The 26,306-nt window shown below is 42.3% G+C and overlaps 1 protein-coding gene across 4 annotated transcripts in view; it reads right to left on the reverse strand.

The window, feature by feature from the left end:
- Window positions 1-1,927: 1,927 nt before the first annotated feature.
- The window catches only part of Abhd3 (abhydrolase domain containing 3, phospholipase), a 55,302-nt gene continuing 30,923 nt past the window's right edge, over window positions 1,928-26,306 (reverse strand). For 2 of the 4 annotated variants that reach the window (XM_063277270.1, XM_063277269.1), the window contains 2 exons: window positions 13,199-13,311; window positions 8,659-10,428 (listed from right to left, as the gene is read on the reverse strand). In XM_063277270.1, coding sequence (XP_063133340.1) covers window positions 10,397-10,428; window positions 13,199-13,311 — 145 coding nt within the window. In that variant the 3' untranslated portion in view covers window positions 8,659-10,396. Of the gene's footprint in view, window positions 2,737-4,408; window positions 4,575-4,652; window positions 4,702-8,184; window positions 8,359-8,658; window positions 10,429-13,198; window positions 13,312-26,306 lie in introns of those variants that run through there. The other 2 variants (NM_001106162.1, XM_063277271.1) reach the window with 2 other exon arrangements.

Genomic DNA, 26,306 nt, shown 5'->3' on the forward strand with positions numbered 1-26,306 from the left:
AGTGGGACTTCATGAGTCCCTCCCTTATCCACAGTGGAATTATGACTGCTGCGATCTTTTGCAGGTCTTGTGCAAGAAGTCACTGCCACTGTGACTTGATTTGTGCAATGGCTCAATAATGTCTGAAATCACTACTGTGGGGAGCAGAGGAAGCCATGAGCATGTCAGGTCCTGAGTGAATGTGTGCTGTGGACTTGGACACTGCCATGTCAAAGATCTGAGCTTTCTATCCAGAGGGAAATGGCAAAGCCACCCAAACCTCTACTCCAGCCCCGGCCTGAGCCCAAGATTAAGATCAGAGGGAAATGACAAAGCCTGCCTTGGGGGCCTGAGTCTGGACACTGACAGTATGTGCAAACAACTGTCCACCATAGCTCCCCATGGTTATGCTGGAGACTGCTCCTATCTAGAGGAGTTGAACCTGTTTCCTTGATCCAGCTGATGCCGTAAACCCTGCCTCTTTATTTATCTGTAATCACCTGCTCCTCACTCACTCACTGTGCACTAGACATGCTGAGCTCCCAGGACACCCAAGCTCTCCAGTCAGAGGCTGCAGTTCAGTCCTTCCTTCATTTCTCCATTGCCCCCGTCAGGTCAGGACCTTGGCTGTTCACAGCTGCTGCACACTACTACGCCACAGTTCCTCATTCCTGCTGGTTCTCACGAGTTTTTCACCCACCACATGACGGTCACTGAGCCTCAGGGCTGGGGGCACGATTTGCAGCGGGTAACTACTGGGGGAGTTCATTCTCTTTGGATGCAGCTCCTCACGGGCTTTTTTGCAGTTGATGGCCTTATACTAAGTAGATTCATTTAATTAAAAAAAAAAAACCACATAAAGTTAGGAGGGAAAAAAGTGGGTACAGAAAGAATTGCAGGTAGGAGAGGGGATATATTTGATCAAAATGCATTATATTCCATGTATGAAATTGTCAAACAATAAAAACAAACAGTTTTGGGGTGGGGCATGGTTACACCTTTACACCTTTACCGCTGTCAGGGATACACTGAAGCCAGAGGGCTGAGAGGTCAGGGTCAGCATAGGCTGCACAATGAGACACGGATCAAAACAAAAACCAATCCAAGCACTTCTGGAACAGGTCTTGGTGGTGAACACCATTAATCCCAGCATTGGGAGGAAAAGGCTGGTGGATTTCTGTAGACTGGAGCCATCCTGATCTGCATAGCAATTCCAGGCCAGCCAGGGCTAAACAGACAAACTCTGGCTCAAAAGACAAAATAAAAACAGTTTGGATAAGAATAGTGATCACAGCACTGCTGCTGGGACCACAGAATGGTACAACTTCTGTAAAAGGTAATTTGCCAATAAATACCAAATTACTATTTTTTCCTGTGGTAATAGAGAATTGAATTCAGGGCCTTGGACATAGGTATACACTCTGTGGCTGAGCTAATCCTGCTGATTTAAATTACAAGAGTCTCTTTGCAGATTCTCTTGTAGCTCAAACTGACCTTGAACAACCTCCACAGTGCTGGGGTTACAGGCTATATGCTTAGCCACATGATCAGTTTTAGTTTTGGGAATTAAACTAAGGCTCTCCTGCAGACTAGGCAAGCAACCGAACAACTGATTTATATCCCTAAGTCTTGAAAGTTTGCTTAAGTAGGGTATGATGTCAGCCTTTATTTTGCAAATAGTGAAGCGAAAAGTTTTCTTGATAATTCATTCATGACATTATTATTAGCTACTCTTTAGATATTATGCTCTGAGCCTTTTTTTCCCCTGTGTTGAGACAAGGACTCACTATACAGCCCTGGCTGGCTGGAGCTAATTATATTTAGGCTGGCCTCAAACTCACTGCAGTCCACCTGCCCGTGGCTCCCGAGTGCTGAGATTAAAGCTCTATGCCACCATACCCAACAGGGCTCTACTTTTGTAGATTAAAAACTCACAAAGAAACAACTTAAAATGATAGAATTTATTTTAATATATGTATTCACAAATACTATTTTAAAAATAAGCATGTAAATAATAATTATAAAACATAAATCAGCCCTAATTTAATATCATCAGAGAAGAGAGCAAATATAGAAGTCAGTCTAACATTGTTGCATTTGCCTTTTAATGTCAGAAGAAACACTTACACATTGCAATTTATCCTTTATCCTGTTACTATGAATGCCCCTCTTGTAACTTACATTCAAATCATTAAAATCTCTTAACAGTTATTAAAGTACTATTAAGTCACCTAAACTGAGTAATCTAAAAATATTAGCCTAAATAAAAACCCTGAGGAATTAAAATCTCTTTACACAATAGTTTTGGTTAAGTGCAACTCTTCCATAAGGACTACTTAATTTTAAGGTCATATTCGGTAAGGCATAGGAAAAATAAGATCTACTACAGTAACAATCTAAACTATTTTTAGTTTCTTACTACAAAATTGTTTTATTTCCCTAAGAAGTAGTTTTTGCATGTCATGCCGACCTCTTCACCCATCTGCTGTTGGATCAGCTTTACCTTCAGTAGTTAAAATTCATGCACTGAGCTCAACTGCAGTAACAACAGTTGTTCAGGCTTAATGCAGCCAAGAAGCTACATGTTGGAGAGTTCATGTCCATGCTCAACCATGGCCTGCACAAACTGCTTGAAGACTCGATCCATGTAAGTGCATTGCCTAGGCCAGATTCCCTCCAGAAAACCAATATGGCCTCCATACGATGTAAGGACCAAAGCCACGTTAGGGTTTTGCTTAGCAGTTTCTATTGGGATAGCTTGAGGAATTGAAAGCAGTAAAGGCAAGAGGAAGCAAAAGGAGAGGGGAAGAGGGCGAGAGAAGGGGAGAAACAGGTAAATGAGGTGGGGGGAAGGGGAAAGAGGGAGAGAGAGATCATTAACATTTCTTTTTGGAAAAGTATACTTTATCACTTCTAATCAGTAAAAACTTTAAACAAATACTTGTAATGAGTATGGCTAAATGCAATGAGTTTGACTTATTTATACTAACCATCTATATTCTTATGATAATTCATATTTATAGTCTTGTGCTAGATCCTTATTTTTAAAAGGATCAAGCCAAGATTTTATAAAACCTAAAAATAAAGGTTGTTTCCTGGGCTGTTGAGATGGCTCTGCTCCCAGGTGCCTCTGCAAAGCCTGATAACCTCAATTTTATCTGGGGACAAACATGGTGTGGAGACAGAAGGACCTCTGTCTTGCACACACGTGCTGTAGCATGTGAACTCATGTTTGAACATGTGCACATGTGTGAACTCAAGTGCACAAACACACAGAAGACAAGATACAATAAAATAAAAATATAGGCTGATTTTTGTTTTGAGAAATTAAGACTAAGCCAACCTTTGTGAGAGTTGTAAATTCACTCTGTATAATCTTGATTAACTTTACATGAATTTAAATTTCTAAAGATAATTGATATCTTTACAAAGGACTTAAAATTCCAAATGTATTGTGTGTGTGTGTGTGTGTGTGTGTGTGTGTGTGTGTGTGTGTGTGTGTGTAGCAGACATATACAAATAGCAAAAATAAAAATAAATACAACTCTGACCAATGGTGATGCGTGTTCACCGTCTGTTGCTGAGATATCTAAGTCTGGGTGATCATATCTTTTTCTATCTTCCTGTTTTCTATTTACAGTCAACAGAAGGTGAGACATTATTGGCAAACAGCTGGAGTGAAATATAAACCGCTCTAACAGCAATGTCTACATGTCTTCCAGCAAGTCCACTTCTAATCGTTTTTCAAAAAGGCTGGTCATACAATGTCTCGCATTATGATTTTTTTTAAGCTGCCTGGAATGGTTCTACATGCTTCTAATCCCAACACTTGGGACACTGAGGCAAGAAGATGAAAAGCAGCCTGGGCTAGCAAGACATTATCTTAAGACATAGGGCAAGCAAACAGAAATCTGGTTTTCCTGATAGAATCTAAGTGTCTTAGGTCATGTGCTCAGTGTCTCAGGGGACCGTCTGCTATCACAGATTCAGACCGGTTAGAACTCTGCTATTTTGTATGTTCACGTGAGTATAACCACTTGTTCCTCTCAAATACTGGTCCTTTCAACAGATTATGTGCCAGCCTCTCTGCCTGGGGAGAATCTGTCATTGTTTGCTCTTCTTTCTAGAGTCCCAAAGTAAATGAATTTGAAGTTTTCTTCCCTTTAACCTGGAAAAGAGTCTAGAAACACAGTGTCCTTGAGTACTTCAATGCTGGAAGCAAATTTGGACTAAATGTTCATCTCTAAAGAAAAATGGTCTAGTCTTTTCCCTTGGATGCTGTAATAAAAAAATGATTCAAGAATTAACTTTTATACTGTCTTAATTCAAGAATGTCAGTTGGGCAGGAGAGATTGCTCAGTGTAAAACTAACAAGTCTGAAAAAGAAGGTTACTTCATGCCAAAGTGTATAGTCGGATGATACGCTTACCGTGGCTGGGTGAGAAAACATCGTCTGCAGCATTCAGGCACAGCACTGGAATTCCCACCGACTTCAGCCTGCGGTTTGGACTGGCATCTGTGTAATAGTCATCAAGCGTACGGTATCCAAACATGACGGAGGTGAACCGCCTATCAAACTCTCTGATCGACTTGGCCTGGAAAGCAAAACCAAATGGAACGGGCTCTTGGAGTCATGAGAGGAAATGGACGTATGAGAAAAAGCTCTGTCTCACCTTCATGACCTGGTCCATGTCAATCTGTCCCACAAACATATGCCGGTGCCTGGAACAAGACAGATGTCAAAACGCAACCTTAGGATCACCTCTACCTTAGTCATAACTGAATATATATAAAACCAGATAATCGTAAAGTCTGGCATGGGGCACAAAACTGCTACTAAAATATTTCCTGGGCCGGTGGGTGAGGGACGACTCCTGATCAAGGCTGATGACCTGAGTTCTGGATCCACATGGTAGAAAGAGAATTTACTCACACAGATTATTCTCCAACCTCCACAGCATACAGCCTACACAAAGTTAATAAAATATAATGAAAATATTTTGAGTTTAAATAATCAGATATAGGAGTAGTAAGTACAATAACATTCATTTTCAAAGTAGTATTTTAAGTGGCTTAATTTATTATTTTTTTCCTTTGGTTTTTCAAGACAAGGTCTCTCTGTGTAGTTCTGACTATCCTGGAACTTGCTCTGTAGACTAGGATGGTCTTGAACTCACAGAGACCCATCTACCTTTGCCTCCTAAGTGCTGGAATTAAAGGTGTGTATTACCATATCCAGACACTTAAGTACTATTTTTAAATTAAGAAAGAATAAACTAGTTTTATAATAATAGAAATAACTTATAGGTTGTCTTATAACAAAGTCTTATACACTGCTGCTAAAAAGTCAATATGCTAAAAAAGGCTAAGTAAGTTAACTGAAGAAATTGCTCCTTCGTGTGTGTGTGTGTGGTGTGTGTGTGTGGTGTGTGTGTGTGGTGTGTGTGGTGTGTGTGGTGTGTGTGTGTGTGTGTGTGGTGTGTGTGGTGTGTGTGGTGTGTGTGTGTGTGTGTGTGTGGTGTGTGTGGTGTGTGTGGTGTGTGTGTGTGTGTGTGTGTGTGTGGTGTGTGTGGTGTGTGTGGTGTGTGTGTGTGTGTGTGTGTGTGTGTGTGTGTGTGTGTGTGTGTGTATGTGTCACATATGTTGAGGTTAGAAGACAACTTTGGTGTAGGTTCCCATTTTCCACCTTATTCTTACTATCTGTCACTGTGTACACCAGGCTACCACCGCATACCCTAGGCTAGACCTGTTTCTATCTCCCATCTTCCCAGGGAACTGGGACACAGACTTATACTACCACGTCTGGATCCCTATGGGTTAGAGGGATGCAAATCTACATCCACATGCTTTCACGGCAAGTGCTTTTACCATCTTCCCATCCCAGAAATTGCTTCTCCATCATACCAATATATAAATTAGAACTAAAATTTTTGTAAACTTGTATTTTAAACATTGGTCACTTTTTCCTTCCTTCCTTCCTTCCTTCCTTCCTTCCTTCCTTCCTTCCTTCCTTCCTTCTAGTTAGTTTTTTTGAGATAGCCCTAACTGTCTTGGAACTCATTCTGTACACTAGGCAGACCTTGAAAGTCATGTACCACTCACTATACCTGGCCCTGGTCACTTTTCTTTCATGATCAATATATATCTGTCTAATAAATCACACACACACACACACACACACACACACACACACACACACACGAGTATATATATTTATCAATTCATGGTGAAAGGCATGGTAAGGCTGGGGTGGGGCTCAGTGATTGAGCATAAGCCGAGCATGTATAAGATCCTAGATTCAATCCCCAGTACTGAATAAACAAAAAAATAGTATTAGCCATCATTAAGGAAATAAGAATAGACCCATTTGTCTGCTCTGTGCCAACATGCTGGATTCACTTTAGAAGGTGCACAGAAAAACGGATGCAAAGACAATACTGTGGAGCTACAAGAACCGTGAGCTTTGACTGTACAAATAAACTACATTCTATTTCTTTCTCGTTTAGAATAAATTTTCTTAAAATGGGAAAAAAAACCATTTATTTGGTGTTCACATGTGTGTGCTGGTGTGTGTGTGTAGAGGTCTAAGTCCCATGAGGGTATCTATTCTCTCCTATGGGGAATGAACTTAAGATAATTAGGCTTGGCGGCAGGTACCTTCACACACTAAGCCATCTTGCCAGCTTATGTTCTCTCATTTCTAAAACACACCGTGCTCGGAAGAACATGCCTAAGAAGCTGTATTATTCGACATGGGGCGCTCTTTCAGTTTTTTTTTTTTTTTTTGTTGTTGTTGTTTTTTGTTTTTTTGTTTTTTGAGTCAGGTGTGGTGGTTTGAATAGGAATGGCCCCCGTAGACTCAAGTGTTTGAAAACTTGGCCCACAGGGAGTGGCACTATGAGAAGCTGTGGCCTTGGAGGAAGTGTGTCATTGTGGGCCAGGGCTTTGAGGTCTCAGAAGCTCAAGCTATGCCCAGTGTGGCATGCAAGCTCTCTTTCTGCTGTTAGAACTCTCAACTCTTCCTCCAGCACCATGTCTGCCTGAGTGCCAGGATGCTTCCCCCAGTGGAGATAATGAACTAAACCTCTGAACTGTAAGTCAGTTCCAATGAAATGTTTATGAGTTGCCGTGGTCATGGTGTCTCTTCACAGCAATAAAACCCCACAATCCAGGCTCTATGTCACCTAAGCTGTCCTGGAGCTCACCTTTTAGCCCAGGCTAGCTTTGAACTCAGAGATCTGCCTGCCTCTATCTCCTGAGTGCAGGGATCAAAGGGGTATTGCCACCAGCCCAGCTGCACAGGACACTTTTACCACATTACCTGAGGAAGGATTAGGTTTGGGAAAGAATAACAGCCAGGAAATCTAAGTGGGGTGGAAGGGTGGGCAGGTAGGGGGTTGGGGATAGAGGGCAGAGACATAGATAGAATGCATCATTATTTTTCTTTTTCTTTCTTTTTTTTTTTTTTTTTTCCGGAGCTGGGGACCAAACCCAGGGCCTTGCACTTGCTAGGCAAGTGCTCTACCACTGAGCTAAATCCACAACCCCCATTATTTTTATCTATATTTTTAACTTATAATTTTTGGTATGCATTCATAATCTGGAGAATAAGGCTTGGGCTTGCTGTCTATTGTGCCCCCAATACCTGGAGTCTGCATCTAGACCTGAGTGATGTATTGACCCCTAAGTGATTTCTATTAGTAAATGAAGATGCCAACAGCCAATAGCTGGGCAGAAGAGACATAGGTGGGGTTTAGGTTTCCTGGGCTTGTGACCAGAGGAAAACCGTTAGGGTTCAGAGAAGGTAGAGAGGAAGAGAAGCTGCCATGAGTTAGGTGAACCATAAAAACATGGCACTGAGGGCTAGCCAATTGGAGTTAAAGCAGCCCAGATGAAATATAGAGTAATAACTCAGGGTTATTGGTAAATAGATTGTGATATCATAGACACTAGGTATTGCCCAGTTCCTGTGTTGTTTAAGTCATTGTAAATATAAAGGTTGAATGTCTTTTATCTGGAAACTAAATGGTCAAAGGTGGAGTAGAAACCCTAGGTTGGGCTTAAAAATTATTACAACATTTTGGTACAAAAATAAATGATATAAATAAATATGCAAATACAGGTAGTGCTATACTCTAAAATTTCATAGTGCTGGGTTGTGTAATCTAAAATGTTTGGTAACAGAAGGTTTTAACTATGACTTACTTCTTAACTGAAGACTGGAGGCAAGTTGTCAAGTAGTAATTAAAAAGCAGCCAGTTCAGTGGTCTCTCCAGTGACTCTGAGCAAGCAAAAGTGTTCCAGCCAACCGAAAACGTTGCAGCCGCCATCAGAGGGGTTTTGGACCCAATTTTACCCAAGTAATTCAGAAGCAGCATTCTAAAACAGGGAGAAACAAGACTGTGACTGGTTGCATCTTAAGACAGTGCCTTTCTAACCATGAACTCTGTGCGACAAGGTGGGGTTGGTAAGTAACCAACGCAGGCAGCCTACGCTGGTGGGTGACCATGAATGCTTGACCCTCCTGGGATGCCTAACCTGGGACCTTGGGACAGCTTCCCAAGAGCTGAGCCTGTGCCATCACCCATGACTACTGTTTTAAGTCCTGCACATTGGAAAGATCACCTTTTGTTTTCTCCTCATATTCATATTCTTAGAATGTGTACATGTATTTATTTGTGTGTGTGTGTGTACAAGACACGTGCATGTGTGAATGGAGGTCAGAGGACAACTTGCTAAAGTCAGTCACCTTCCACCATGTGGTTCCAGGGGGTTAAACTCAGACCATTAGACTTGGTGGGGGGCACCTTTACTCAGAGGCATGTTACCTGCCTATTGTTCATGTTTATATTTTAAAGTACTTTTTTTTTTTTAGCTCCCTGAAACAGGATCTTGCATTCTCCCACCTCTGCCTCTTGAGTCTGGGAGGTTAAGTGTGCACCATGCCTGACCCACATGATTTCTGATACTACACTTGGCTAAACTGTGAAACAGCCCACACTTATTCCTGCAAGTTTCTTCTTATGGTGGAATAAATCACACAACAAGGAAGAGATCCACCCCAAGCAGTTCTCTAATGTACACTGGGATCTTCCCTATTATGTCTTGTCACATGTTTTCCTGTGTTCTTTGTATTCAATTTTCTCAGTTCTAGTCAAGTTCTATGTGAGTGAGAGGGACAAGGACTGAGTTGGTGCTCAACATTTCAAACCATGGTGGATGATGCCTCAGTGCACCGCTCACTGTAGCTCTATATGTAGTTTCTTCAACACACTAGGTTCTGAAATAGGGGAAACAGCTAAGATACTCCCGCATTATCTTTTACACAAATCACTTACAAGGGTAGGGAATCTTTATGAAAAGTGGACATCTAGATTTTGAAAAAAAATTAAATTACATTTATTTATTGTGTGTATGTGTGTATACATGCACGTACAGGCTATATCAAGTTTGTGGAGATCAGAGAAGAATTTGAGGGCATCAGTTCTCTCTTTCTACTTTGTAGAACCCAGGATAACTGGGGACATCATGCAGGCAGCAAGCGCCCTCACCTCCTGACCTATCTTGCCAGCCCTGTTATCTCAAGACAGGAGTTTACTCTTTTTACTCAGGCTGACATGAAACTTGTAAGCCTCCTCCCTCAGCCTCCAGGAATGCTAGAATTACAAATGTGCCCCATCACACATGACTTGACAATGACCCTTTAGAATGACCACATGATTTGCATACAGTGCTATGGCCATGGAGCCATTTGAAGGATGCTTTTTGTCCTGGGAAGAGTTCACCATAGTGTTCTCTCTCTTTACACTTTAGCTGGAGGTCAGATAATGGCCAGAGGCTGGTAAAATACACAATCAGAACACTTGTAAAGGAAGTTGAAAGATCCTGAAATAGGCACATGCACATCTTTAGAGGCAACTCCTGGTTATTCCTCAGTGAACTAATGTCAAAGTGCTACCCCCCAAAAGTTATTATTTTATCTTGAAAGAAGGACCCCATTCTCTCACCAACTGGGGGGAAGGGTACATGCTGGGGAAACAGAGCTAGATGGAGAAAGAATTCATGGACCAAACAGTTTAAATGCCAAGGAATGGATTTTATTTGGTAACTACATATCAAACTACAAAACTAAAAAACACACAACAGGGAAGTGTGAGCATTCCATCATCAGGAAGTAAACGCAAGCTCTGGACTCGTAGTGATGTTCAGGAAGTGTGGTCCCTTGTTCTGGTGTGTGAGAGTGTTGTGATTTTACAGAAACTGACAACTCTTGCACTTACAGCTACCAATTGAAACATTAACAGATTTCCTTCTGTGATCTCTACTCCATTGAGGCGCTGTGATACAAGGCTGATGCACTGTGTAGGCAAAGCAATATCCATCCCATTCCATTTGCCTGCTCCAGAATGTTCTTAAGCTACTGTCCAGGGACAGAGGCTTCATCGGACACTGAAGTGAGAAGAACGGATACTGTGTTTATTGTAGATCACAGCCCAAAGCCCAGAAGTGATTCTACTGATTTATTAATTTGAGGTACCAGGAAATGAACCCAGGTCCTCCCACATTCTATGCACATGCTCTACTCAGTACCATCTGAAATAATGATAAAATGATGACTGAGATTTAGTTAATAATAGTCAGAACTGTGATTGAACTGGAGAAGTGAGTGATGCTGGTTACCCTGCTAGCCCACGAGCTGATAATTGCTGAAGCCGGGGTAATGGCTGTATGCAGAGATACTCTTTAGTTTTTGTCTATGAATTTTCTTTTTATTTAAAAAGCATTTACCAACTCACTGGAAGAATAGAATCTGGATCCAGAACTGCAGAGTTTCTTGACTTAACTCAGTTCTGGTTCAAAGCCCATACTTGGCCCTAGGTGTCAAGGTGCTGGGTAACCCAAACCACGGCTCACTGGGCATGAAACCCTTGCTCCGCTATGCTTTTGTTGTTTGCATCTCCAAAAGAAAAAGAAAATGCATCCACTTGGGAATGTGTCACAGTGCTAGGCAACTAGAAGGGGTGATTCCTTCAAACAATTTACAAGACATTAATATTCAGCTGGCTGGAAAAGCTAATCTAATGGTCAGACCCTGCCTGAGGTTTCAATGCTGGATGAATAGGCCTTTTCCAAGAGCTTCTGAATAGACAATTGGGGCCTCTTTATGTAAGAGCTAGCCTTGAAAAAAAAAAGTCATGAATTTATATGATTAAGGGAAGGAGTTTCAACCCCCACTCCGTCTTTTCAGGCTCACGGTGTGAACTAAAAAAAAAAAAAAAAAAAAAGCGTCGCTACATTGTGTCCATCAAGCACAACTTGGGAACTCTGCTTGTTCCGCACCGTTCAGAACTCTTATTCTGCTTGTTCCGCACCGTTCAGAACTCTTACTAGGTCAAGTCAGGCCTTCCATGCTAATGTAAGAGATGGATTTTTTTTTTTTTTAATCAGAATCCAAAAAGCTCTGGCTAGAGTCATGAGGACTTTTATTGCCAGCACACATGCTCTGAACGCTGAGATGGCAGGTTCACCCAGAATATAAAGTTAAGAAAAATATTTTCTGCTTTAATTGTTGACTGGCTTTAAAAACAGCTGAAAAAGAAAAAGGGTGAATCGCGTTTATATGTGTGTTTGCCTGCATGTTTGTCTGCGCACCATGTGCATGCAGTGCTCATACGGGTCACAAGAGGGCACTAGAACCCTCTTGAACAGGAGCTGTAAGTCCCATCTGGGTGCTGAGTACTAAGTCTCTATAAAAGCAGCAAGAATTCTTAACTGTAATTTTTAAAGTTTTATTTTATTTCCTTCATGTATATGAGTACACTGTTGCTGTCTTCAGACACACCAGTCGGGGACATCGGATCCCATTATAGATGATTTCGAGCCACCATGTGGTTGCTGGAAACTGAACTCAGGACCTCTAGACCAGTAGTCAATGCTCTTAACCACTGAGCCATCTCCCCAGCCCATGTTCTTAATTGTTAAGACACCGATCAAGGCCCCCAAATCAGCTTTTGAAATAAGTGTGCCTGAGCACCAGGAATGTAAAATAAAATACATTCTAATGTATTATAATGAAAAAGAAATAAATAGCATTAATCTTATAGGGCTTGGTAGGGGCAAATGTCTAAAGTTTAATATATACATATATATATTCTATTATAAATAATATATTAAGCCTGTTTTTTGATGATTTCTTCTGCTGCAAAATAGAATTTTCCATTAGATAAAACTTTAAAAAAATGAAATACAATGGTCTGGGGTTGAGGTATGTGGCTCAGTGGTAAAGTGTTTGCCTAACATCCATTAAAAGGTAAGTTTGGACAACAGTGAAGAAGGTCTTAAAGGACAAGAAAATACTAGATAATAGCTTTAGATTTCCTTCAGCTCATTCTCCCTAACACACACACACACACACACACACACACACACAAGCGCATACACACAAGCACACACACATACACGTACACCCGCACACACACAAGCACACACACACACTCACAAGCACACACACATACATGCACACACACAAGCACACACATACAAGCACATACACAAGCACACACACATACAGGCACACACACACAAGCACACACACATACAGACACACACATGCACGCGCACACAAGCACACAACAGTTTAACAGTTATTAATATTAGACATTACTGAAATATAAGTGTGGTGATTGATAATTCGTATTTCCAAAAGGGGACCAGAAAAGCTCCACCTTGAAGCACTTGCTGCTTTCCCTGAGGACCTGAGTCCAGTTCCCAGCACTCACAGCAGGCAGTTCACAACTGCCTGTAACTCTAGCTTCAGGGGATCCAGTGCCATCTTCTGGCTTCTCAGGCACTGTATACCCTGACATGGTACACACATACACAAGTACACACACATACACATAAATCTTCAAAAAGTTCCAAGAGAACCCCAGTGTAAGGGCTCATGCATAAACCATTTTAGCTTAACACAGAACCTGGAATGGAGAGTAACAAAATTATGTTTATTTGATCGCTCCCCAAGAAGGGCTTGCTGTGCCCTTTGCATCCCAGAACCCAGGACAATTCTAAAATCCACTTGGGCTCATCCCTTCCTGCCTGCCTTCAGCTGCACTAAGAAACTCAAGCATTCATAGTGATGTGTTGAGCTAGCTTACAGTCCTCCCAGACAGTCCTTCAGGACTGTGTGCCTCTCAGGCGTCTTGGAAAGAAAACTTCTTACCCTCCCATTGACACGCCTGCTGCCAGAAAGGGGGCCAAAGGGTACAGGCTGTGAACGTGGTGGATAACCGCCTCCAAGTCTTCAGTGTTTGCGCAGCAGTAAGTCCGAGGTGTCTGGACAAGAAGGGCGTTGTTGTTAAAATATAAGTGGAATGATTTGTACAGAGTAGAAATGATTAATTAAAAAAACCAGCAAAAATCACAAATACACAAAAACCGTTATTTATACATATTATTAATGTCTTCTAGTATACATATCTGCCACTTAAAAATCAATATGATTTGGTGGCACTAAAAGAAAAAAATTTGAATGTACAAGGAAAACTTGACATGAACAGGACAAACCTGGTACAAATACCTTCAATTAAGAAATTGCAAATATGCAATCTGTGAGAGAAAATATAATGTATGGTCCCTAGAAGGCAAAATAATTCATTATTAAAAAAGCAAGCAAGCAAGCAAAAAATATTTTCAAATAGTGCTGTAAAAAGGTTAAATTGCTGAGTATGCTGGTGCACATTAGTCTATTTTTAAGGGATTTTTTTATTGCTCATATATGGAAGAGAACTTAAGCCACTAGAGCAGAGGTTGTAGACAACTCTTAACTTCCAGTCGGGTGGAAGGACCTGCTTAGTCCTACAGTAATGAGCCAGCCAGTGAATTCTGTTCTCTGTCACAATCGTTATCCTTTCCTTTCTGTTCCTCTCTAGATGCTTGACTTAAGAATTCTCAAGATTTTACTACCAGTCGCAAAACAGACCTGTGCCACACCATGTGAGTCCCTCAGGATAACAGCCAACTGGGAGAGTCTGGCCTTTCTTGGCCAGTTCGTTAATCTGTTCCTTCATGTGCTCAGACGTCAACGTCAGCCCTGTGGGGACACTACATTGGTAGAGTAGCACTGGCTGGCATGAGTCCTTCCCTGGGAGTGTGCATATGGCAGAAGTCTGGCAGCAAAGAGAGAACATGTGAAGTATATTTCTCATCTTAGCCCTTGGAAGGCACAGTGAGTGGATCTCTGAGTTCCTGAGCTACATGCCTGGGCTGCATATAGTCAGACCATCTTAGTGGCAAAAAGGACAATCTAAACCCTGGCTAGTATCTCTCCAGGGAACTGTTCCTCCACTCTGAGTGCTGTCTTCCCAGGGAAGAAGTGAGGTTTCCAGGAGCTGCGTTTATTGAGACAAGACAGTGTAAAATCTGGCTTATGAGCTATTTTCTATTATGTTACTGTATCCCTTTAGTTTCAGCTGTGCTTCACTGCAATAAATGCTTAAAATATTAAATTATGGTAAGTTTATTATTATGCCTCAATATGTAACACAGTAAAAACAAACAGTTTCCATGTGAAAATCATCAACAGAGCTATTGAAATCTGTATCTGTGAGCTCAGATGAACTGACATCCAACTACATGCTGACCAAGTAACAGTAATACAAACACTGAAACTAGTCACCACCTGATTTTAATATTGTGGAAAACCGTAAGCACAACAGGAAGCTCACGGATCTATCACCTACCAATCAAGTACTAATGAGTAGCTGTAGTAAACTACAATTTTTTAATACCCACCCAATTAAACTCATCTCTATTGCCCACTGTCATCTCTATGAAATGCATGAGTATTAAATATTACAAAGACAATGGCACCCTGACAATTTATCCTGCTGAGGTCTCCTGCATAATGAATTGTGCTCACTGAAGCCTGAGGGAGGCTCTATTGTCATATCTATTTTGTAAGTGAGGGGATGAAATTGAAAGGCTAAGAATTCTGATAACATTTTACTGGCTAGGGAGTCACTAAGCTGAGATATTTAAAAAACCTTTTGGATTAAATGCACTTGGGGAGTGAAAAACCCAATGAAACCCAAAAGAAAACATCCTTTACCATGGCACATCTGTGGTGACTGAGGAGTTTGTCATGAGAGTTGTTGTGACAAATCATTCCTACATTGTACTATACTAGACAGTGTCTACTCCCCCTGCATAGCTTTAAATCTGTGGAATAGTTATGAAGAGTACTGCTTTACACACTTTAAGTGAAGTATGCATACACACGTGGGGATGCAGGCACATATACATTTACACATAGCTAAAAGATAATAAAATGCCCTGTGGAAAATTCTAGGCTCAGAATCTTAGTGCCAAAATAAGACAGGTGGTGGTGCATGCCTTTAATCCCAGCACTTGGGAGACAGAGGCAGGTGGATCTCTGTGAGTTTGAGGCCGGCCTGGTCTACAGAGTGAGTTTTAGGACAGCTAAGGCTACACAGAGAAACCCTGCTCAAAAAGCAAACAAAAGTACCTCAGATGTCACCTTCTTCCTTGTTTGCACATGAGGAAATGGAGTAAATCTTAATTAAATGAGCAAAGTTAAGTCATTTTTCCATAGGCACAAAGCAACAGAAAGTAGACTATATATTTACATTGAGTAAAACCATGCTGGTAAAGAAATACAGCTATTCTGGGAGGAGATTAACCTGGCTACTCTGTGGTAGGAGCCACGCTCAGAATCCTCTTCTGAGTGGGGCTTACTACACTTCTAATCCTTACTCAGGACACCTAAGACTTTGTTTGGAACTTAGAATATTTAATTTTGAATACCTCATTGGAGGTCCAGTGATCTGTATGCAATTATTTAATAATTTTGTTTAAAGCAACCCTGGAATAATTCTATGGATCTGCCCACTACAAGGCAGGATTTTTATAATAGGACTAATTGTGTTCTTAAACCCATCTCTACAGTGTGATTTGCTTTTAAAATCATAACCATCCTCTGTTCCCTTCCTAGTGAACTGCCCACATTGTTCCTAAGAAAACTATACATAGTGTTGGACTATGAATTCGTCAAGTAAGGAACTCAAAAAGAAAAAGCAAGTCCCATGAATAAAATCAGCATTTCAACATACAATTGTTCCTCCCCCCCCCCCCAGCTGGGGACTGAACCCAGGGCCTTGCGCTTCCTAGGCAAGCGCTCTACCACTGAGCTAAATCCCCAACCCCACAATTGTTCCTCTTGCCACTGACAGATGTATAAAAATGACCACGTGCCAACATTTACCTGAGAATGTTACTTTTTTAAAACAGTAACTCGCCATGAAAATACAGACGCCTCTCAGCTTTGAGGCCAGTGTGACCGTTTTGCCTTCCTGTCACAGCTGGGAACAGCCTATGCTCCTCTGGCTGTACATAGAAGGCACACCAGTGTGTAGCCAGGGCTGAGGGCTTCTGGTCTGAGAACAATGGCAGAGTGGGGGCTGGACCAAGAGTGGGGAAGGAGGCCATCCAGCTGCTGCTGGGCTCACATCTGCCATTCCTCAGTCTAAGAGATGTACCCAAGCCTCTTTTCAGGCTTGGCAGCCCATGCTAAGCCTTTAAAACAAGCAGGAGCTACGCTATTGTTATTCCTAAAACCCCCTTAATCAGTTACGCATTTCTTTCTCTTTCTTTTTGAGGAAGAAAGGGTTTATTTTAACTTAAACTTCCAGATTATAGTCTCACCAAGAGAAATCAGGGCAGGAACTCAAGCAAGAGAACTGAAGTAAAATCCACAGAAGGGCTCAAGTTCAGCTACCTTTCTTGCAAAGTTCAGGCTTACTTGCTTACCTAGGGACACTGACAGCCAGCAACAGACTCTCTTTTTAAAAATCAATGAAATGATTCCTAATGATATTCTGCTATACTCCTAGATCAGTGCCCTGTCCAGCCATCATCAGAAAGGCTTCCTCCACAGCAGGAGTATGTGCAGAGACTCACAGTCAGACATTATGTAGAAAAAGAATCTAAATTGGAGGTCTCTGCTGGTCCACCCTCCCCATCCCGGAGATCACAGAATCCCGCAGAAGAAGATGGGGGGAACTGTAGGAGGCAGAGGGGATAGGGGGCACCAGGAGAATATGGCCCACCTGGCAGGGCTCACATGGGCTCACAGAGACTGCAATGGCAAGCACAGGGTCTGCATGGTCTGCACTAGGTCCTCTGAGTATATACTATGTGCCACACCCCCTCCAGTGGAGTCTGTGCGACATGAAGCTCTTATGCTTCGTTTCTATCCAGACAGAGGCCTGTGCCTAGAATGGCTTGGCCTCCTGGAGGTCCCTGGCAGTCTCCCTACAAAAAGATGATGACTAGGGTCTGTGCTTGCGGTGGAGGTGCCTTCTGTGTTCTAGCCTTGGTGATCTTAGCAACTTTAAGCCTGTCAACAATATCTGATTTTAAGAATATAGCAGTGTGGGAAGATGGTCATGTACCTTTAGATGTCTCAGGAACTGAAAGTTCAGAGACGGAAACGTCTCACACCATCATGGACATGATGAACTCAACGGCTGCGATGAACTCAACTGCTGCACCCATTAGTTCCCAGCAAATAGGAGAGAAAGTAATTGCAGCTATTAAGAACGTGACTAGGGGCTGGGGATTTAGCTCAGTGGTAGAGCGCTTGCCTAGGAAGCGCAAGGCCCTGGGTTCGGTCCCCAGCTCCGGGGGGGTGGGGGGGGAGAACCAAAAGAACGTGACTGTTCCAGAAAAATCCTTTCCCCCTTTTGGGAAAGTTTTGTTTAGCATGATTCAGAAAAGTAGTGACTCTTTTAGAAAGATCATGGATAAGTCCCAACAAGTTGAGCAAACTTATCAAGAGTTAACTAGAAGGGAGAGAGAAGCTAACCTAGAGCAAGAAATGAAAGAAATTATAAAATGGTTACAAAAGTTTCCATATTATCTTGAGGGGGCATACACATAGAGTTTAAACTTTATTACAACAAAGGTAAATGTTGAATGCATATCTGGTGTCCACAAGTCTGGCAGTATAACTGCAGTTTTCTAAACTATTGTTTGCAGCTGAGAACTGTTTCCTAGACTGTACATTCAGCTTTCCTCCTTGCAAGGGACATTTGGTGGGGTGATGAATAAGAGCTGGATGATTGCCAATTATGATGTACCTGTTCTAACTGCTTAAATCTATGCCAAGAAGTAAAGCTTTTTGCAGCAACACACACCTCAAGTTTCTGTCTGTCTGTTGTGCTGAATCCATTCTCTACCTGAAATCTAAGCCTTGGTCCCTCTGCTGATACACTCCCCTCAGTGGTCTGCAGCAACTATGGCTGCTAGCTTGGTGTCTCTGTGGAACTCCTAACAATACTGAGTGGGTCTATCTCTGGCTCTTCTGCCTGCTCTTGGAACTCTTTCCTCCTAACGGGTTGCCTTATCCAATCCGTGTGAGGGCTTTCTCCTTGTCTTGCTGTATCTTGTTTTATCCTATTTGGCTGTTTGTTTGTTTGTTTGTTTGTTTTTTAAGAGACCTGCTCTTTTCTGAAAAGGAAACAGCACTAGAGGGGTAGGGATGGGTATGGAGGAAAGGGGAGTTAGGAGAAATGGTGGGAGGAGAAACTGTGGTTGGGATGTATTGTATGAGCGAAGAGCCTAGTTTCAATAAAAAATTAAAAAGAAATCGAGAAAATGCCCTCACGGACTTGCCTTCAGGCCAACTTGAGGAGCCATCTAGACTCACGGCCTGAGCAGAGCAATGTGAGTCAGGAAGTGCCTGAGGGAACACAGCTGATAGTTCACCCATGACTGGCTGCATTGGCCTCTGTGCAGCTTGTTCTTCTCCCTCAGGCCATAGAGGTGTCCCTAATCCTTTCTAGAAGCCTCCTGCTAGCTCTTGATTCTTTTTTTAATTAAAAAAAATTATGTTGGGGGATATAAAGTTATGTTGGGGAATTACATTCGCAAGATTAATTTAGAAAGCAATCAGTAAGAATACAGCGTTTGTGGATACCTTGAACTCTTAGGTCCCTATCTCTGAAAACCAATCTGCAAAGGCAGAGGAGAAGGTCTTATTTACTTCAGAGACTCCCAGTTGCCTGAGGTTCCATCTGCTGGGGCCAGGTCTGTCTGATTCCTACACTGAGCAGCCTCAGCAAGGTGGGTGCAGGCTCTCATTTCCTCAGACTGCCTCATCCCTGCCAGACTAGTAAGGAAGGAGGACAATATTATGAACACTTCTACCTCCTAACCTTTGCAGGGGCCTCAGCACTCACTCCCTGCACCTTCTTAGTGTATCTCTGATCTCTACCAGGAAAGCCTTTACTTCTGCACTTTGCAATTGGCCTCCCCAGACTCCACTTCACCATTGCCAGTCTCCTGGGCTAGTTTCAGTTGAAGACGTTCTTCCTGATTGGTCTTTGCTGACTCAGCCTTTGCTTTTTTTTTTTTTTTTTTTTTTTTTTTTTTAATGCCTTCTCTAAATCTTTCTTGCTCTGGCCTCAGCCACGCTAAAATCCCTTCTGAGACAAGAAGTATAAATAAACACAAAACTTCCTCTAGACTGAAACAGAAACCATGATGTATGGAATATATATATATATATATATATATATATATATATGACAGAAAGAAAGAAAGAGAGAGAGAGAAAGAAAGAAAGAAAGGAAGGAAGGAAGAAAGAAAGAAAGAAAGAAAGAAAGAAAGAAAGAAAGAAAGAAAGAAAGAAAAGGATACCAAGGCTTCTAAATGCCAAAATCAGAGTCAGTGATCAATACAGGCCTCTTGTGATCTTACCCAAGAAATACTCAAAATGTTGAATGTCTAAACTGCAGTCAGAATTAGGTCCTTTTGGAACAAAACGCTATTATACTGAGTTCCAAAAATAGTTGTGATTATATCCTTTTATAACTACTTTAAAAGTATTAGAAGTGATTATGCTAATACACTGCGGGGTGTTGCTGTGACGGACAACCATGTTTTGGGAAGGATTGTGACAGGACTTTGGAACTTTGTGTAAAAAAAGCCAAGTGTTCAATGCTTGGTGAGTTGTTCTGTAGGAGCTGAGGACAGTGCAGAAGATGGAGGCCTGGCTAACGAAGATTCAGAGCAAAGTTAAAGTCTCTATCTGGGGCATTTGCTATTTTGAATTAAGACTCTGTGGTTCTGTTCAGCCGGGACTACAGAATCAGCTGTGGTCAACAGGATATCAGAACTATTAAAATGAAGCCTTTGCTTTGCTGGGATATTCAATGCTGGTTGGCTGGAGCTAAAAAATCAGTGGTGATTAAGAAGAGACCAGCACCATTAAAGTGAAATCTTCTGGGGATTGTTTTCTGAGAGCAATCAGAGCTGTGTTCTATAGGCAGCCAAGGTTGCACCTCACACTGGCAGCTGAACGTGATAGTGTAAGAGACACAGAACAACTCATCAAATACTGAACACTCAACAGCTCTTTTTTTGCATAAAGTTTCAAAGTCCTTTCACAATCATCCCAAAACATGGTCAGTTCTGACACAGCACTGGCTTTGAAGACATGAAGGGGTCATGCAGAGAAGTTGAGGCTTGGCACCACGAAGAGAGCCCAGGAGACGCTACTGGTGAAAATGTAGTCCAGTTGCAAGGGACCTCAGCATTTTGGAGATGCCAGTACAATGGGATGGCCACCAAGGACAGCAGCAGCAGTGGCATGGAGCCCTCCAGAGCCCAGGAGACGAGCTGTGTGCACAGCAGAGCGTGAAGCGGATGACTCAAGCCCTTTGGAGCTGTTCAGAAGATTGTGAGTAGATCACAGATATTGGACATCATTTATACAGTTGGTTTTGGATTTGCTTTGTTCGGATCACAACTGTATCCTGGTTCTTCTCTTTTGAAGTAAGAAAATATGTACTTAATTTTGATAATTTTTAAAATAGGAATCAATAGATTTCAAACTCTCGAGAAGTTTTGGATTTTTAAAGAGACTGGACTCTAAAAGCTATTTGTTTTTAATGTGAGATCTTGGAAATGAATGAGAAAGGAAAGGTGGTTTAACAGTGATGCGTCCGTGTGTCAAGCTGACAAGGGGTTAGTTGTGCTGGATAGTTTTAAGTCAGCTTGACACAAAAGAGGGAACCTCAATTAAGACAATGTCTCCATAAGATCAGGCTGTAGGCAAGCTTGAGGGCATTTTCTTAATCAGTGACTGGTGGGGAAGAGAGGGCCCAGCCCATAGTGGGTGGTGTCTTCCTGTGCTGGTGGTCATGGGTTCAAACAGGCTGAGTATGCCATGAAGAGCTAGTCAGTAAGCAGCACTTCTCCACTGTGTCTGCATCAGCTCCTGAGTTCCTCCAGCGATGAACAGCAAAGTGCAAGTGTAAGCAAAATAGACCTTTCCCCCACCAACCAGAAGGTCATGGTGTTTCATTACGGGAATAAAACCCTAACTAAGGCACATAGACTGGTTAATTATGGCTAAATATATACTTCTTATAACCTAGTGATGTAATGAGTTAACGCAGCAGCAATTAGACCTTGGGCAGGAAAACGCTTTAATTTTACAAGAACTTTTTTTATTCAAAATTCCATATGAGCTTGAAATGTCCTTGCGAAGTGGCGTGTGTCTGTTATTACTGTCTTTCAGGTTAACAGAGAAACAGAGGTGGACTCACGTACTCTCCATCACTTAGCTGGTTACCGGGGAAAAGCAAACTATAGCTTTAGTAACACGGCTTCTGGGAGGTATTCTGGTAGACATAACTGCTGTGGGTACGGATATATCATGGCTTAACTCCCACACTATAGAAACCAGAGAAAAGCTACTTGTTAATATTCTCAGGCTTTGAAGTCAGTGAATTCTTTAAACAAAACCAAAACCAGTTTCCATCCACACAGCCTCACTATCAGAGCTCCAACTGTCCTCGGAGATTTGTACGTGTAGGTTACTGCGTTCTTTCAAAGTAGCTTTCCAGCTTGTTTGTTTTTTTACTTTTGATTTTGAGCATTATGATTCCAAGTGTGTATCATCGCACCCAGCTACAGTCAGCAGGGTCTCACGTGAGCCACCACACCTGGCCTACAACCTTGTAAAGTCTCTTAAATCCTGTTTCAGCAAACATCAGTATCTGTCAGACAAACAAGTGAAAACGTGGTTTTGGGGCTCCCTTCTCTTCATTTCCCACACATAATTAATATTTTTCCCTGGGGCTGGTGAGATGGCTGAGTGGGCAGAAGTGTCACTATGCAAATCTTGGCAACTTGCATCCAATCTCCTGTACCCACTATGAAAGGGAAACTATTCCTGAAAGCTGACCTCTGACTACCACATGTGCCCCCTCTAGTAATAAATGCAATAAAACTAGCAACTTTTTCAGCCCACGAACCCCCTCATTTCCATTCTCTCCTCTCTATCCATTCTGCACGTGTTTTCAAACTCCAAACTCTGCACAAATCTGTGGTAACAATTTTACAAACCGTCTCCAGGCATCCACCCCTCCCTCCACATTTCTACCACTACCATGGCTCTGAGCCGCGAACACGATCAACTTGTGCTCCTTTTCCCAAACAGCAATAATGCAGATTAAGCTTTTAGGATTACCACACTGTTCTTTAAAACCGAGTCCTGTGCTTTTTTTTTTTTTTTTGATGTAATAAGCAAAGGCGAGGTTTCTTACGGAGATCTATTACGGGGATCTCCGGGCCGACACGTATCCCGTGCAGGAGACAGAGGTGTCGACCAAGTCCTGTGCTTCTAAAGAGAGTCCTGCTACTTTATGAAGAGTAAGGGGGAAGTCTAGCGTAATGGTCTAAAGCAGTATAGGTACAGGGTCAGAACCCCTGTGTCTGAGTCTTATTCTCCTTGTGTCTTACTCTGTCATCTGGAAGATGGAAATGATATGGCCATACTTCCCTAAATCATTCTACTATGAAGTAGCTCATGTAACAATGTAACCATGTAAGTAACTATGAAGTAAAACAGATGTAACTGTCACATCTTAGAGACTCAAAAATATTACACAAAATTACCACCATCATTAACCAGCCACAAGTTAACAGCTTCCTTGTTATACTGGGACAACCTCTTGAAAGGTTCAGTGTCACAGCCCTGAATGTGCAACTCAGCATGTGATTATCTTTATGAAATTTCCCACCTCTTCTGGGAAATCAGGTATCTATTCCCTGTGTTCTGTTGCTTAGCAGATCTTGCTACAGTTACACTTGTCATTCGACTGCATTGGTTTGTTTTGTGCACTTAAGGCCTAAGCTTCTGAGATGTACATCATGGCCCCTTAATGTGTACTTTATTGCCTTATACAGGACAGTTTGTTTTCAATGAACAGATCCTTGTCTCCCTCACCATGGGACCCAAGAGACTCTGCTTGCAGCTTGTTATTCCCTTCAGATTCTCAACACCATTATTTTCCTCATCTTGGGGTTTGGGTAGCATGTAGGTGCTGTGTGTGTGTGTGTGTGTGTGTGTGTGTGTGTGTGTCTGTGTCTGTGTGTATATGTGTGTGTATGTGTGTGTATGTGTGTGTGTCTGTGTATGTGTGTGTGTGTATATGTGTGTGTGTCTGTGTGTCTGTGTGTGTATGTGTGTCTGTGTGTGTGCGTGTGTGTGTGTATATGTGTGTGTATGTGTGTGTGTCTGTGTGTATATGTGTGTATGTGTGTGTATGTGTGTGTGTGTCTGTGTGTATATGTGTGTGTATGTGTGTGTGTATATGTGTGTGTGTCTGTGTGTATATGTGTGTGTATGTGTGTGTGTGTCTGTGTGTCTGTGTGTGTGTATATGTGTGTGTGTCTGTGTGTGTGTGTCTGTGTGTCTGTGTGTGTGTGTGTCTGTGTGTGTGTATGTGTGTGTGTGTCTGTGTGTATATGTGTGTGTCTGTGTGTGTGTCTGTGTGTATATGTGTGTATGTGTGTATGTGTGTGTGTGTCTGTGTGTGTGTGTCTGTGTGTATATGTGTGTGTATGTGTGTGTGTGTCTGTGTCTGTGTGTGTGTCTGTGTGTATATGTGTGTGTGTATGTGTGTGTGTGTATATGTGTGTGTATGTGTGTGTGTGTCTGTGTGTGTGTCTGTGTGTGTCTGTGTGTGTGTATGTGTCTGTGTGTCTGTGTGTGTGCGTGTGTGTGTGTGTGTGTGCGTGTGTGTCTGTGTGTATATGTGTGTATGTGTGTGTGTGTCTGTGTGTCTGTGTGTGTGTGTATGTGTCTGTGTGTCTGTGTGTCTGTGTGTGTGCGTGTGTGTCTGTGTGTCTGTGTGTATGTGTGTGTGCGTGTGTGTGTATGTGTCTGTGTGTCTGTGTGTCTGTGTGTCTGTGTGTGTGTCTGTGTGTGTGTATGTGTGTGTGTGTCTGTGTGTATATGTGTGTGTATGTGTGTGTGTATATGTGTGTGTATGTGTGTGTGTCTGTGTGTGTGTCTGTGTGTGTGTATGTGTCTGTGTGTATGTGTGTCTGTGTGTCTGTGTGTGTGCGTGTGTCTGTGTGTGTGTGTGTGTGTGTGTGTGTGCGCACCATGCATGTGTGTTAAGGTATGTGCACATGTGTGGATGGGAAAGCCAGGGGGATACTGAGTTATCCTCCTCTATTGCCTTATCCCTCTGAGATAGGACCTCTCACCAACATGGAATAAGGTTAACAGTGATCCTCCTGTCTGGGCTTACAGTGTACATGGTCACGTTCTGCTTTTCTTTCACGTGTGGTAGGATGTACTCAGATCCTCACGCATGTGCAGCAAGTATTCTTACCCACCGAACTGTCTCTCTAGCTGTTAGGCTTTCTTTTGTTTTTGAGGCAGGATCTTGTTCTGTAGCCCAAGTTTATGCATCGCAAGACGCTTCAAGCTCTCAGTAATCCTCCTGCCTCAATCTCCTGAATCGTAGATTTGTAATGTGCACCACTGCATTCAGCTCTTACAGCTATTTCTCAAGCCAATCAAGCTAACAATTGTGATTAACCAAAAAACCTCACGCCTTGTCAGCCTTGCAACCAAATGCACCTCCATTTAAGACATTCCAACGATGACCCTGCAAAGCTCACACCTGTCTTAATTCAAAATGCACTCAAGTCCATTTCTCTGGGATCCCACACTCTTAACAATTCCAGAATTCTTAAAAGTCCAAGACAACTCTTTGTTTAGAGTCCCTATAAATCACGAAGCAAGTTGTATGTAATGATGCAATGGTAGAGATACAATGGTAGACTGCAAGCATTATCATTCTAAAAGGAACAAAAAACAGCAGAAGGACTGGACCAGAGCAAGAATGAAGTGGCAGGGAAACACTGACTCCTCTGGCACCAAGCATGTGATGATGTTATGATGAGCTCAAACCAACTTGGGCAGCCCTCATTCTATGGCCTTGGCATTTGCAGCCCACACAACCTCCCTTTTGATCTGACCTTTTTTCTACCTGCAGCTTTCCATATTGCTTAGATTTCCGAATTCTGGGGTCTCTTTATACATTTGGGCTTTAACCTCACAGCTTCATGTGTTACCTTCTCAAGGACCTTCTGCAGAGACCCCACCACTACCACACACACAACACATTGTCTGTTCCTCGATACACAAAAAAAAAAAAATACTGATTTGGAATCCACATAGAAACCTCCTTCAAGATAAAACTCTTGAATCTCATGTGCCTGAAATTAGCATCACATGACACCTCCAACTGTGCCTCCATCTTGAATGACAATTAAATTCCTTGAACCACAGCTGCATCAGCCCACAAATGGCTGGGCTTGCCATTAGTAGGATCTGGCCAATCCCTAGCATGTCACCAAGGCATATATCCTAGTGTCTCAGTGCAAAGTGACTGGCTTCCTTAATGGCACTGGCCTTTTCAGAAACCAGGCCTTTTTTTTTTTTTCTTTATATATATGTATATATATATATATATTTTTTTTTTTAATTAACTTGAGTATTTCTTATTTACATTTCGAGTGTTATTCCCTTTCCCGGTTTCTGGGCAAACATCCCCCTAACCCCTCCCCCTCCCCTTGTCTATGGGTGTTCCCCTCCCCATCCTTCCCCCATTGCCGCCCTCCCTCCAACAATCACGTTCACTGGGGGTTCAGTCTTAGCAGGACCCAGGGCTTCCCCTTCCACTGGTGCTCTTATTAGGATATTCAATGCTACCTATGAGGTCAGAGTCCAGGGTCAGTCCATGTATAGTCTTTAGGTAGTGGCTTAGTCCCTGGAAGCTCTGGTTGCTTGGCATTGTTGTTCATAAGGGGTCTCGAGCCCCTTCAAGCTCTTCCAGTTCTTTCTCTGATTCCTTCAACGGGGGTCCTATTCTCAGTTCAGTGGTTTGCTGCTGGCATTCGCCTCTGTATTTGCTGTATTCTGGCTGTGTCTCTCAGGAGCG

This window comes from Rattus norvegicus, chromosome 18, assembly GCF_036323735.1.
Source record: "Rattus norvegicus strain BN/NHsdMcwi chromosome 18, GRCr8, whole genome shotgun sequence".
In the NCBI taxonomy this organism is placed as follows: domain Eukaryota; kingdom Metazoa; phylum Chordata; class Mammalia; order Rodentia; family Muridae; genus Rattus; species Rattus norvegicus.